This window comes from Tachypleus tridentatus, chromosome 12, assembly GCF_004210375.1.
Source record: "Tachypleus tridentatus isolate NWPU-2018 chromosome 12, ASM421037v1, whole genome shotgun sequence".
Lineage (NCBI taxonomy): Eukaryota > Metazoa > Arthropoda > Merostomata > Xiphosura > Limulidae > Tachypleus > Tachypleus tridentatus.
In genome coordinates this window covers 128,778,018-128,793,850 of record NC_134836.1, presented here as the reverse complement: position 1 = coordinate 128,793,850, position 15,833 = coordinate 128,778,018, and the positions used below count along the sequence as shown (strand labels likewise).

General features: G+C 31.6%; 1 protein-coding gene across 1 annotated transcript in view; it reads left to right on the top strand.

Annotated features, from left to right (window-relative positions):
* Positions 1 to 751: 751 nt before the first annotated feature.
* Positions 752 to 15,833, top strand: part of LOC143235778 (uncharacterized) — a 36,411-nt gene continuing 21,329 nt past the window's right edge. Inside the window, exon 1 of the mRNA XM_076473980.1 lies at positions 752 to 1,415. Within this exon, the coding sequence (XP_076330095.1) occupies positions 1,156 to 1,415 (260 nt within the window). The 5' untranslated portion in view covers positions 752 to 1,155. The remainder of the gene's footprint in view (positions 1,416 to 15,833) is intronic.

Genomic DNA, 15,833 nt, shown 5'->3' with positions numbered 1-15,833 from the left:
AGTTTAGACTTTTAACGCATATGACATTTCTTGTTTAGAAGAGATTTTCCTATTGGAATGAATTATGAACCTTGTTGTCAACTCTTTATGGAGTGTGATGGACAGACGTTGAAAATGACATAGATGTCTGCACGTTTTTGAATGGAAGTGATTTTAGAAACCACGCAAAATATTATGTAATTTATATGTAGACAACTAACAGCTAATACTAAAAATAAACGAAGTTTTCTGATTTTCGAGAAGCCGCTTTTACCTCACTATTTTCATGTATAAACATGAAAGTAAAAAATCTCATCTGGTGCCCAGTGAATTTTTTACTTACAGCTGGTGTGCTTGTGGTGTCGCTGTCCACTTTGTAGGTTGAAATAACACGAGTGATTTTTATTATATTTGGTCAAAAAGTACCAATGATGATACCAAGATATGGAAAGTAATGTAATTATTTCTCGCCTTGTTCAATAACGCCTCCTCTTTATTCAGAATAATTTTAAGTAAAACTCAAGAAAAACATAGTAATATTTTGACAACACTTTATCAGCTGTATCCAGTGTTGAAGAGGTCTTTCTCCAAATACAAAAGTTGAGGCACGTCAAACATAGTACTGGCCGAGAAGCTATTTATATCTTCAATGCTTGAATGGCTACTGTCCCCTTCGTGTCTCTCACAACACGTAGTGACAAAAGATAAAGGAAACGCCTTTCTTCAAACCTACCTTTGATTGTCATTCAGTACGAACTCCCACACCAAGTTTGGTCTGTCGCTTCGGTAGAAGAGAAGGTTCTGTTCATTCGTCCACATATAAGGTATCTGAGGTGGCACGTGGTACATATTTGTGAACCTACATTGCAGGAGATGAAGACAGAAAGGGGAGGCGCCTTCTAATTTGTCAAAGAAGACTAAGGTTTCATTGGTTGCTCCGAGCCATATTCCTGGTCTGGAGTCGACCTGGACGGTGCTTCAGGACTTCGATAGTAAGTTATCGTACAACAAATAGCTAACTATAGAAGAGAAACAACTTTCACAAGAAATATTTTAACAAAATTCTTCTTTAAGTGAGTTCGAATTACGTAATTACGTATTCATAGATCTAAAAGTTGTGGTAATCAGTGAACCTTTAATCTGTGGTTTGAAGAAAAGTTGGTCATCTAGAAAACCATGTATTACAAACTTTTTCTATTGATCGGAGCGACCAGCTGGTGTTGGGGTCACACAGCCGCAGTCACGGGCAACTTTCTCACGCAGAACATGAGATACTTTTCAAGACCCACTCCCTTTCCTATCAGAGTGGTAAACGCCTCAGAAGTTGAGATCATCCAGAGAGAAACGCTGGCCAGCAATTGGACATTGGTGACCAACACGACTCTTTCTGACTTGATGAACATTGCTCGCATGAGACAGAAAGAAAAACACGAAAGGTGAGGACTATACCTTAAAAATGAGTCATTTCCTTACTTTATCTCAGTTTGTATGGTCAAATGGCTAAATAAAGGGTTTTTTGTTTCAATTTGTATGGTCAAATGGTTAAATAAAGGTTTATTTATCTCAACTTGTATGGTCAAATGACTAAATAAAGGGTTATTTGTTTCAATTTGTATGGTCAAATGGCTAAATAAAGGGTTATTTATCTCAATTTGTATAGTCAAATGGCTAAATAAAGCGTTATTTGTTTCAATTTGTATGGTCAAATGGCTAAATAAAGGGTTATTTGTTTCAATTTGTATGGTCAAATGGCTAAATAAAGGGTTATTTATCTCAATTTGTATGGTCAAATGGCTAAATAAAGGGTTATTTGTTTCAATTTGAATGGTCAAATGACTAAATAAAGGATGATTTGTTTGTTGAGATGGTTAAATAAAGGGCTATTTGTTTGGTTCAATTTGTTCAAATGACTGAATAAAGGGTGACTTGTTTGGTTTCGTTTGTTTAAATGGTTAAATAAATTTTTTTTTTTCGCTTACGTTTGCCCAAATGACTGAATAAAGGATGATTTGTTTGAATTGATTTGGTCAGACGGCTTAACAAAGGGTTATTTACTTGGTTTCGTTTGTTCAGATGACTGAATAAAGGATGATTTGTTTGGTTTCATTTGGTCAGACGGCTTAACAAAGGGTTATTTACTTGGTTTCGTTTGTTCAGATGACTGAATAAAGGATGATTTGTTTGGTTTCATTTGGTCAGACGGCTTAACAAAGGGTTATTTACTTGGTTTTGTTTGTTCAGATGGTGAATAAAAGTTGATTTGTTCAGATGGTTCAACAAAGGGTTATTTGTTTGGTGTGACTTAGTCAGATGGAAGAATAAATGGTTATTTTTTGGACTTCATTTGTTTAGATGGTTGGATAATTCGTTATTTGTTTGATTATCCATGTCCGAATGGGTGAATAAAAGGTTATTTGATTTTACTTGGCTAAATGGTTCAATAAAGGGTGATTTGTTTGACTTATCTCGGTCAACTGGTTGAACGAAAGGTTATATGTTTGACTTTGCTTGATCAAATATCCGAATAAAAGGTTATTTGATTTTACTTCGCGATGATTTTGAAAAAAAAAAACATATTTTGTACAAGGCCAATATAGACAAGAATTACAGTAGATTTGGTGTTGAAAATCGTTCAGTTTTACTCATTTTATAAGTGTTTATGTTGCTTTTCTATTACAAATAAGAGAACTCGAGTCTCGAACTTTACTTAACTACAAGTTTAAATGTTGATAGTACAGAAAAATCTGTATCATGAAGTTTAGCTGAATGAAATAATAGATAATTTAGCTTATTAAACTGATAAAGTATGTCGTGTAATCAGAACATGTGTTTTTCTATGTGTGATATAATAAAGAACAGTCTGTAACTTATTAAACTGATAAAGTATGTCGTTTAATCAGAACATGTGTTTTTCTACGTGTGATATAGTAAAGAACAGTCTGTAACTTACTAAACTGATAAAGTATGTCGTTTAATCAGAACATATGTTTTTCTACGTGTGATATAGTAAAGAACAGTCTGTAACTTACTACACTGATAAAGTATGTCGTTTAATCAGAACATGTGTTTTTCTACGTGTGATATAGTAAAGAACAGTCTGTAACTTACTAAACTGATAAAGTATGTCGTGTAATCAGAACATGTGTTTTCTAATCAGTAAAGAACAGTCTGTAACTTTTAAACTGATAAAGTATGTCGTTTAATCAGAACATGTGATATAGTAATATAGTAAAGAACAGTCTCTAACTTATTAAACTGATAAAGTATGTCGTTTGATCAGAACATATGTTTTTCTACGTGTGATATAGTAAAGAACTGTCTGTAACTTATTAAACTGATAAAGTATGTCGTTTAATCAGAACATGTGTTTTTCTACGTGTGATATAATAAAGAACAGCCTGTAACTTATTAAACTGATAAAGTATGTCGTTTAATCAGAACATATGTTTTTCTACGTGTGATATAGTAAAGAACAGTCTGTAACTTACTACACTGATAAAGTATGTCGTTTAATCAGAACATATGTTTTTCTACGTGTGATATAGTAAAGAACAGTCTGTAACTTACTAAACTGATAAAGTATGTCGTTTAATCAGAACATATGTTTTTCTACGTGTGATATAGTAAAGAACAGTCTGTAACTTACTACACTGATAAAGTATGTCGTTTAATCAGAACATGTGTTTTTCTACGTGTGATATAGTAAAGAAGTCTGTAACTTACTAAACTGATAAAGTATGTCGTGTAATCAGAACATATGTTTTTCTACGTGTGATATAGTAAAGAACAGTCTGTAACTTACTACACTGATAAAGTATGTCGTTTAATCAGAACATATGTTTTCTACGTGTGATATAGTAAAGAACAGTCTGTAACTTACTAAACTGATAAAGTATGTCGTTTAATCAGAACATATGTTTTCTACGTGTGATATAGTAAAGAACAGTCTGTAACTTACTACACTGATAAAGTATGTCGTTTAATCAGAACATGTGTTTTTCTACGTGTGATATAGTAAAGAAGTCTGTAACTTACTAAACTGATAAAGTATGTCGTGTAATCAGAACATGTGTTTTTCTACATGTGATATAGTAAAGAACAGTCTGTAACTTATTAAACTGATAAAGTATGTCGTTTAATCAGAACATGTGTTTTTCTACGTATATAGAAAGAAGTAACTTAGTAAAGTATGTCGTGTAATCAGAACATGTGTTTTTCTACGTATGATATAGTAAAGAACAGTCTCTAACTTATTAAACTGATAAAGTATGTCGTTTGATCAGAACATATGTTTTTCTACGTGTGATATAGTAAAGAACTGTCTGTAACTTATTAAACTGATAAAGTATGTCGTTTAATCAGAACATGTGTTTTTCTACGTGTGATATAATAAAGAACAGCCTGTAACTTATTAAACTGATAAAGTATGTCGTTTAATCAGAACATATGTTTTTCTACGTGTGATATAGTAAAGAACAGTCTGTAACTTACTACACTGATAAAGTATGTCGTTTAATCAGAACATGTGTTTTTCTACGTGCGATATAATAAAGAACAGTCTGTAACTTATTAAACTGATAAAGTATGTCGTTTAATCAGAACATGTGTTTTTCTACGTGTGATATAGTAAAGAACAGTCTGTAACTTACTAAACTGATAAAGTATGTCGTTTAATCAGAACATGTGTTTTTCTACTTATTCCTAATTTGTTCATTTACGTACTTTATTTTTCAGTTATGAACCACGTGTTATGTCTTTTAGCACTCCGGTTTTCATAAAAACGTGAATAAAACAAAGCAGTGTCTGAATAAAAACAATTTTGAGCTTTAACAACTTGTATTCATTAAAAGTTTTGATAAACGCTGAATTAATAAGATATTTATGATTAGTTCTAAAAACGTACATAAAGTGCACTGGTTTTTCTATGTTTTAAATAGTTCTTGTTTGTATTGTGCTTCCTTGTTTTACAGATATATATATGTTTCAAAACCCTTTCTTGCTTGTAAAGTTCAAATGTCGGGGAATTCTTAGTTTAGTTTTGAAATGTTCGTTTAAAAAGTAAATAAATTATAAAGCAGATTGAAACTTGTTTTATCACATTAGGAACAGAATGCAAGCGGTTCCATAATTAGGTAAACTTTATTTCTAGGATTAAAACTGTGTTTCAGAACCAAGAAGGGTTAACGCTTAGGAAACAGTACATAAAAGAGATCAACAAATATTAAAATCATCCTGAAATAGAACAATTTAAAAACTCAGTATAATTAAATGTTAGTAACATGTTATCAATCTTATGATAATTTTAACATCTATAAAAGTTATTCATGTTAAACTGGAGTTCGTGTTTGAGGTTGCAACATGTTGTTATCAGTGATTGAGAAACTGATCAGTGTTCATTAAAACAAGCCACTTACACTATCGTATATTCCGTAACATAATATGAACAGCAGGTGTTTACTTCATGTAGGATTATAATACATATGTTTCATGAGAAACAATTCTCATTATCGGTAACCAATGAGGTGCCATTAAACAACAACGACAGATACTGAATACGGTAGCAGGACAAAACAGGAACTATTAACAATCTTATAATGAAAAATAAAACTATACAATACTTTAATTAAAGTATAATTAACTTTAAAATGAGTTATATGATGCTATCGTTACTACAGTGTTCCTCAACTGGCTTCATATTGAGTTCAAGGGTTTGACAAAGAGCTGTTATATTTCTGTATAATAAGTTACCTTAATGGAGACGACACCTGACGTCACTTTGCTTTCACGTGTAAACGTTCACACGGAAAAACCTGGCCAGCAATGTTCTTTTCACCTCATCATTCACGTCATGACTACATTTTTTTTAAGTCCTTCCAGGAAACGATGTTCTATCACGAAAACTGTCCGTGTGTCTGAGCACGTCTATGTTTAATGTTGTTTTTGTTAACCAGACTTGAGCAGACGAAGCGAATACGTTTGACATTTAGTCCTTGTCAAACTACAGCAACATCAAAGATGCCGCTCTAGACCCAAAACGCTGAATATATCCCTAGTCTGGATGCTCAACGTGAGAGTCTATTATAAGATTGTGGGGAGCTAATCTCTTTGCCATCCTTGGCGTGGATGTTTCGTTTCCTAAAAGAAAAGAGTAGAAAAAATATAAAGGTTTAAGATGATTAAAAAAGAAATGTCTGAAAATCTTGCCAAGTTATCCATAAAAGCAAAGGACGCAAAGATATTATTTAAATATATACGTCCTTGGTAACATTTTGTACGAGGTTTATATACGATTTCCAAAGGTTTAATTATACAAACACTTTAAACTTAACGTAAATATAGGGACAGTTTGAGATTGTACTATTACAGGTTACTGCCTTTATAAAACTATTATCCAGACAGATAAAGCATGTACACATTACAATTATCCAGACAGATAAAGCATGTACACATTACAATTATCCAGACAGATAAAGCATGTACACATCACAATTATCCAGACAGAACAAGTCAGCACATACTATACTTATCCAGACATAGGAAGTTTGTACACATTATAATTATCCAGACAGCTGAAGTCTGTACACATTATAATTATCCAGACAGATGAAGTCTGTATACATTATAATTATCCAGACAGATGAAGTCTGTATACATTATAATTATCCAGACAGATGAAGTCTGTATACATTATAATTATCCAGACAGATAAAGTCTACGCACATTATAATTATCCAGACAGATGAAGTCTGTATACATTATAATTATCCAGACAGACCAGTTTTGTATACATTTTCATTGTCCAGACAGATAAAGTCTACGCACATTATAATTATCCAGACAGATGAAATCTGTATACATTATTATTATCCAGACAGATGAAGTCTGTATACATTATAATTATCCAGACAGATGAAGTGTGTACACATTATAATTATCCAGACAGATGAAGTCTGTACACATTATAATTATCCAGATAGATGAAGTGTGTATACATTATAATTATCCGCACACATGAAGTCTATATACATTATAATTATCCAGACAGACCAGTTTTGTATACATTTTCATTGTCCAGACAGATAAAGTCTACGCACATTATAATTATCCACACAGATGAAGTGTGTATACATTATAATTATCCACACACATGAAGTCTGTATACATTATAATTATCCAGACAGATGAAGTCTGTACACATTATAATTATCCAGACAGATGAAGTGTGTACACATTATAATTATCCACACACATGAAGTCTGTATACATTATAATTATCCAGACAGATGAAGTCTGTACACATTATAATTATCAGGACAGATGAAGTGTGTACACATTATAATTATCCGGACAGATGAAGTCTGTATGCATTATAATTATCCAGACAGATGAAGTCTGTACACATTATAATTATCCAGACAGATTAAGTGTGTATACATTATAATTATCCACACACATGAAGTCTGTATACATTATAATTATCCAGACAGATGAAGTCTGTACACATTATAATTATCCAGACAGATGAAGTCTGTATACATTATAATTATCCGGACAGATGAAGTCTGTATACATTATAATTATCCAGACAGATGAAGTCTGTATACATTATAATTATCCAGACAGACCAGTTTTGTATACATTTTCATTGTCCAGACAGATAAAGTCTACGCACATTATAATTATCCACACAGATGAAGTGTGTATACATTATAATTATCCACACACATGAAGTCTGTAAACATTATAATTATCCAGACAGATGAAGTCTGTACACATTATAATTATCCGGACAGATGAAGTGTGTACACATTATAATTATCCACACACATGAAGTCTGTATACATTATAATTATCCAGACAGATGAAGTCTGTATACATTATAATTATCCGGACAGATGAAGTCTGTATACATTATAATTATCCAGACAGACCAGTTTTGTATACATTTTCATTGTCCAGACAGATAAAGTCTACGCACATTATAATTATCCAGACAGATGAAGTCTGTATACATTATAATTATCCAGACAGATGAAGTCTGTACACATTATAATTATCCAGACAGATGAAGTGTGTACACATTATAATTATCCAGACAGATGAAGTCTGTATACATTATAATTATCCAGACAGATGAAGTCTGTATACATTATAATTATCCAGACAGATGAAGTCTGTACACATTATAATTATCCACACAGATGAAGTCTGTATACATTATAATTATCCAGACAGATGAAGTCTGTATACATTATAATTATCCAGACAGATGAAGTGTGTACACATTATAATTATCCAGACAGATGAAGTCTGTACACATTATAATTATCCACACCGATGAAGTCTGTATACATTATAATTATCCAGACAGATGAAGTCTGTATACATTATAATTATCTGGACAGATGAAGTGTGTACACATTATAATTATCCAGACAGATGAAGTCTGTACACATTATAATTATCCAGACAGATGAAGTGTGTACACATTATACTTATCCAGACAGATGAAGTTTGTACACATAATTATTATCCACACAGATGAAGTCTGTATACATTATAATTATCCAGACAGAGGAAGTCTGTATACATTATAATTATCCACACAGACGAAGTGTGTACACATTATAATTATCCAGACAGATGAAGTCTGTACACATTATAATTATCCAGACAGATGAAGTCTGTATACATTATAATTATCCGGACATATGAAGTCTGTATACATTATAATTATCCAGACAGATGAAGTCTGTATACATTATAATTATCAAGACAGATGAAGTGTGTACACATTATAATTATCCAGACAGATGAAGTCTGTATACATTATAATTATCCAGACAGATGAAGTCTGTATACATTATAATTATCCAGACAGATGAAGTCTGTATACATTATAATTATCCAGACAGATAAAGTCTACGCACATTATAATTATCCAGACAGATGAAGTCTGTATACATTATAATTATCCAGACAGATGAAGTCTGTATACATTATAATTATCCAGACAGATGAAATGTGTACACATTATAATTATCCACACAGATGAAGTATGTACACATTATAATTATCCAGACAGATGAAGTGTGTATACATTATAATTATCCAGACAGATGAAGTCTGTACACATTATAATTATCCAGACAGATGAAGTCTGTATACATTATAATTATCCGGACAGATGAAGTCTGTATACATTATAATTATCCAGACAGATGAAGTCTGTATACATTATAATTATCCAGACAGACCAGTTTTGTATACATTTTCATTGTCCAGACAGATAAAGTCTACGCACATTATAATTATCCACACAGATGAAGTGTGTATACATTATAATTATCCACACACATGAAGTCTGTATACATTATAATTATCCAGACAGATGAAGTCTGTACACATTATAATTATCCGGACAGATGAAGTGTGTACACATTATAATTATCCACACACATGAAGTCTGTATACATTATAATTATCCGGACAGATGAAGTCTGTATACATTATAATTATCCGGACAGATGAAGTCTGTATACATTATAATTATCCAGACAGACCAGTTTTGTATACATTTTCATTGTCCAGACAGATAAAGTCTACGCACATTATAATTATCCAGACAGATGAAGTCTGTATACATTATAATTATCCAGACAGATGAAGTCTGTACACATTATAATTATCCAGACAGATGAAGTGTGTACACATTATAATTATCCAGACAGATGAAGTCTGTATACATTATAATTATCCAGACAGATGAAGTCTGTATACATTATAATTATCCAGACAGATGAAGTCTGTACACATTATAATTATCCACACCGATGAAGTCTGTATACATTATTATTATCCAGACAGATGAAGTCTGTATACATTATAATTATCCAGACAGATGAAGTGTGTACACATTATAATTATCCAGACAGATGAAGTCTGTACACATTATAATTATCCACACAGATGAAGTCTGTATACATTATAATTATCCAGACAGATGAAGTCTGTATACATTATAATTATCCAGACAGATGAAGTGTGTACACATTATAATTATCCAGACAGATGAAGTCTGTACACATTATAATTATCCAGACAGATGAAGTGTGTACACATTATACTTATCCAGACAGATGAAGTTTGTACACATAATTATTATCCACACAGATGAAGTCTGTATACATTATAATTATCCAGACAGAGGAAGTCTGTATACATTATAATTATCCACACAGACGAAGTGTGTACACATTATAATTATCCAGACAGATGAAGTCTGTACACATTATAATTATCCAGACAGATGAAGTCTGTATACATTATAATTATCCGGACAGATGAAGTCTGTATACATTATAATTATCCAGACAGATGAAGTCTGTATACATTATAATTATCAAGACAGATGAAGTGTGTACACATTATAATTATCCAGACAGATGAAGTCTGTATACATTATAATTATCCAGCCAGATGAAGTCTGTATACATTATAATTATCCGGACAGATGAAGTCTGTATACATTATAATTATCCAGACAGATAAAGTCTGTATACATTATAAATATCCAGACAGATGAAGTCTGTACACATTATAATTATCCAGACAGATGAAGTCTGTATACATTATAATTATCCAGACAGATGAAGTCTGTATACATTATAAATATCCAGACAGATGAAGTCTGTACACATTATAATTGTCCAGACAGATGAAGTGTGTATACATTATAATTATCCACACAGATGAAGTCTGTATACATTATAATTATCCAGACAGATGAAATGTGTACACATTATAATTATCCACACAGATGAAGTATGTACACATTATAATTATCCAGACAGATGAAGTGTGTATACATTATAATTATCCAGACAGATGTAGTCTGTATACATTATAATTATCCAGACAGATGAAGTCTGTATACATTATAATTATCCAGACAGATGAAGTCTGTACACATTATAATTATCCAGACAGATGAAGTGTGTACACATTATAATTATCCAGACAGATGAAGTCTGTATACATTATAATTATCCAGACAGATGAAGTCTGTATACATTATAATTATCCAGACAGATGAAGTCTGTATACATTATAATTATCCGGACAGATGAAGTCTGTATACATTATAATTATCCAGACAGATGAAGTCTGTATACATTATAAATATCCAGACAGATGAAGTCTGTACACATTATAATTATCCAGACAGATGAAGTCTGTATACATTATAATTATCCAGACAGATGAAGTCTGTATACATTATAAATATCCAGACAGATGAAGTCTGTACACATTATAATTATCCACACAGACCAGTTTTGTATACATTTTCATTGTCCAGACAGATAAAGTCTACGCACATTATAATTATCCAGACAGATGAAGTCTGTATACATTATAATTATCCACACAGACCAGTTTTGTATACATTTTCATTGTCCAGACAGATAAAGTCTACGCACATTATAATTATCCAGATAGATGAAGCTGTATACATTATAATTGTCCAGACAGATGAAGTGTGTATACATTATAATTATCCACACAGATGAAGTCTGTATACATTATAATTATCCAGACAGATGAAGTCTGTACACATTATAATTATCCACACAGATGAAGTCTGTACACATTATAATTATCCAGACAGATGAAGTCTGTATACATTATAATTATCCACACAGATGAAGTCTGTATACATTATAATTATCCAGACAGATGAAGTCTTTATACATTATAATTATCCGGACAGATGAAGTGTGTACACATTATACTTATCCAGACAGATGAAGTTTGTACACATAATTATTATCCAGACAGATGAAGTGTGTACACATTATAATTATCCAGACAGATGAAGTGTGTATACATTATAATTATCCAGACAGATGAAGTCTGTACACATTATAATTATCCAGACAGATGAAGTCTGTACACATTATAATTATCCGGACAGATAAAGTCTGTATGCATTATAATTATCCAGACAGATGAAGTCTGTATACATTATAATTATCCGGACAGATGAAGTGTGTACAAATTATAATTATCCGAACAGATGAAGTCTGTATGCATTATAATTATCCACACAGATGAAGTCTGTACACATTATAATTATCCGGACAGATGAAGTCTGTACACATTATAATTATCCAGACAGATGAAGTCATTATACATTTTAATTATCCACACAGATGAAGTGTGTATACATTATAATTATCCACACACATGAAGCCTGTATACATTATAATTATCCAGACAGATGAAGTCTGTACACATTATAATTATCCGGACAGATGAAGTGTGTATACATTATAATTATCCACACACATGAAGTTTGTACACATTATAATTATCCAGACAGATGAAGGCTGTACACATTATAATTATCCAGACAGATGAAGTCTGTACACATTATAATTATCCAGACAGATGAAGTCTGTATACATTATAATTATCCAGACAGATGAAGTCTGTATACATTATAATTATCCAGACAGATGAAGTCTGTATACATTATAATTATCCAGACAGATGAAGTCTGTATACATTATAATTATCCAGACAGATGAAGTCTGTATACATTATAATTATCCAGACAGATGAAGTGTGTACACGTTGTAATTATCCAGACAGATGAAGTGTCTATACATTATAATTATCCACACAGATGAAGTCTGTATACATTATAATTATCCAGACAGATGAAGTGTGTACACATTATAATTGTCCAGACAGATGAAGTGTCTATACATTATAATTATCCACACAGATGAAGTCTGTATACATTATAATTATCCAGACAGATGAAGTGTGTACACATTATAATTATCCCTACAGATCAAGTGTGTACACATTATAATTATCCAGACAGATGAAGTTTGTACACATTATAATTATCCAGACAGATGAAGTGTGTACACATTGTAATTATCCTGACAGATGAAGTGTGTATACATTATAATTATCCAGACAGATGAAATCTGTATACATTATAATTATCCAGACAGATGAAGTCTGTATACATTATAATTATCCAGACAGATGAAGTCTGTATACATTATAATTATCCAGACAGATGAAGTCTGTACACATTATAATTATCCAGACAGATGAAGTGTGTACACATTATAATTATCCAGACAGATGAAGTCTGTATACATTATAATTATCCAGACAGATGAAGTCTGTATACATTATAATTATCCAGACAGATGAAGTCTGTACACATTATAATTATCCACACAGATGAAGTCTGTATACATTATAATTATCCAGACAGATGAAGTCTGTATACATTATAATTATCCAGACAGATGAAGTGTGTACACATTATAATTATCCAGACAGATGAAGTCTGTACACATTATAATTATCCAGACAGATGAAGTGTGTATACATTATAATTATCCACACGCATGAAGTCTATATACATTATAATTATCCAGACAGAGGAAATCTGTATACATTATAATTATCCAGACAGATGAAGTCTGTACACATTATAATTATCCAGACAGATGAAGTGTGTACACATTATAATTATCCAAACAGATGAAGTCTGTATACATTATAATTATCCAGACAGATGAAGTCTGTATACATTATAATTATCCGGACAGATGAAGTCTGTATACATTATAATTATCCAGACAGATAAAGTCTGTATACATTATAAATATCCAGACAGATGAAGTCTGTACACATTATAATTATCCAGACAGATGAAGTCTGTATACATTATAATTATCCAGACAGATGAAGTCTGTATACATTATAATTATCCAGACAGATGAAGTCTGTACACATTATAATTATCCAGACAGATGAAGTCTGTATACATTATAATTATCCGGACAGATGAAGTGTGTACACATTATAATTATCCAGACAGATGAAGTCTGTACACATTATAATTATCCAGACAGATGAAGTCTGTACACATTATAATTATCCAGACAGGTGAAGTCTGTATACATTATAATTATCCAGACAGACCAGTTTTGTATACATTTTCATTGTCCAGACAGATAAAGTCTACGCACATTATAATTATCCAGACAGATGAAGTCTGTATACATTATAATTATCCACACAGACCAGTTTTGTATACATTTTCATTGTCCAGACAGATAAAGTCTACGCACATTATAATTATCCAGACAGATGAAGCTGTATACAATATAATTATCCAGACAGATGAAGTCTGTATATATTATAATAATCCGGACAGACGAAGTCTGTATACATTATAATTATCCAGACAGATGAAGTCTGTACACATTTTAATTATCCAAACAGATGAAGTCTGTATACATTATAATTATCCAGACAGATGAAGTGTGTACACATTATAATTGTCCAGACAGATGAAGTGTGTATACATTATAATTATCCACACAGATGAAGTCTGTATACATTATAATTATCCAGACAGATGAAATGTGTACACATTATAATTATCCACACAGATGAAGTATGTACACATTATAATTATCCAGACAGATGAAGTGTGTATACATTATAATTATCCACACAGATGAAGTCTGTATACATTATAATTATCCAGACAGATGAAGTCTGTATACATTATAATTATCCAGACAGATGAAGTCTGTATACATTATAATTATCCAGACAGATGAAGTCTGTACACATTATAATTATCCAGACAGATGAAGTGTGTACACATTATAATTATCCAGACAGATGAAGTCTGTATACATTATAATTAACCAGCCAGATGAAGTCTGTATACATTATAATTATCCAGCCAGATGAAGTCTGTATACATTATAATTAACCAGCCAGATGAAGTCTGTATACATTATAATTATCCAGCCAGATGAAGTCTGTATACATTATAATTATCCGGACAGATGAAGTCTGTATACATTATAATTATCCAGACAGATAAAGTCTGTATACATTATAAATATCCAGACAGATGAAGTCTGTACACATTATAATTATCCAGACAGATGAAGTCTGTATACATTATAATTATCCAGACAGATGAAGTCTGTATACATTATAAATATCCAGACAGATGAAGTCTGTACACATTATAATTATCCACACAGAACAGTTTTGTATACATTTTCATTGTCCAGACAGATAAAGTCTACGCACATTATAATTATCCAAACAGACCAGATTTGTATACATTTTCATTGTCCAGACAGATAAAGTCTACGCACATTATAATTATCCAGACAGATGAAGTCTGTATACATTATAATTATCCACACAGACCAGTTTTGTATACATTTTCATTGTCCAGACAGATAAAGTCTACGCACATTATAATTATCCAGATAGATGAAGCTGTATACATTATAATTATCCAGACAGATGAAGTCTGTATATATTATAATAATCCGGACAGACGAAGTCTGTATACATTATAATTATCTAGACAGATGAAGTCTGTACACATTTTAATTATCCAGACAGATGAAGTCTGTATACATTATAATTATCCAGACAGATGAAGTGTGTACACATTATAATTGTCCAGACAGATGAAGTGTGTATACATTATAATTATCCAGACAGATGAAGTCTGTATATATTATAATAATCCGGACAGACGAAGTCTGTATACATTATAATTATCCAGACAGATGAAGTCTGTACACATTTTAATTATCCAGACAGATGAAGTCTGTATACATTATAATTATCCACACAGACCAGTTTTGTATACATTTTCATTGTCAAGACAGATAAAGTCTACGCACATTATTATTATCCAGACAGATGAAGCTGTATACAATATAATTATCCAGACAGATGAAGTCTGTATATATTATAATAATCCGGACAGACGAAGT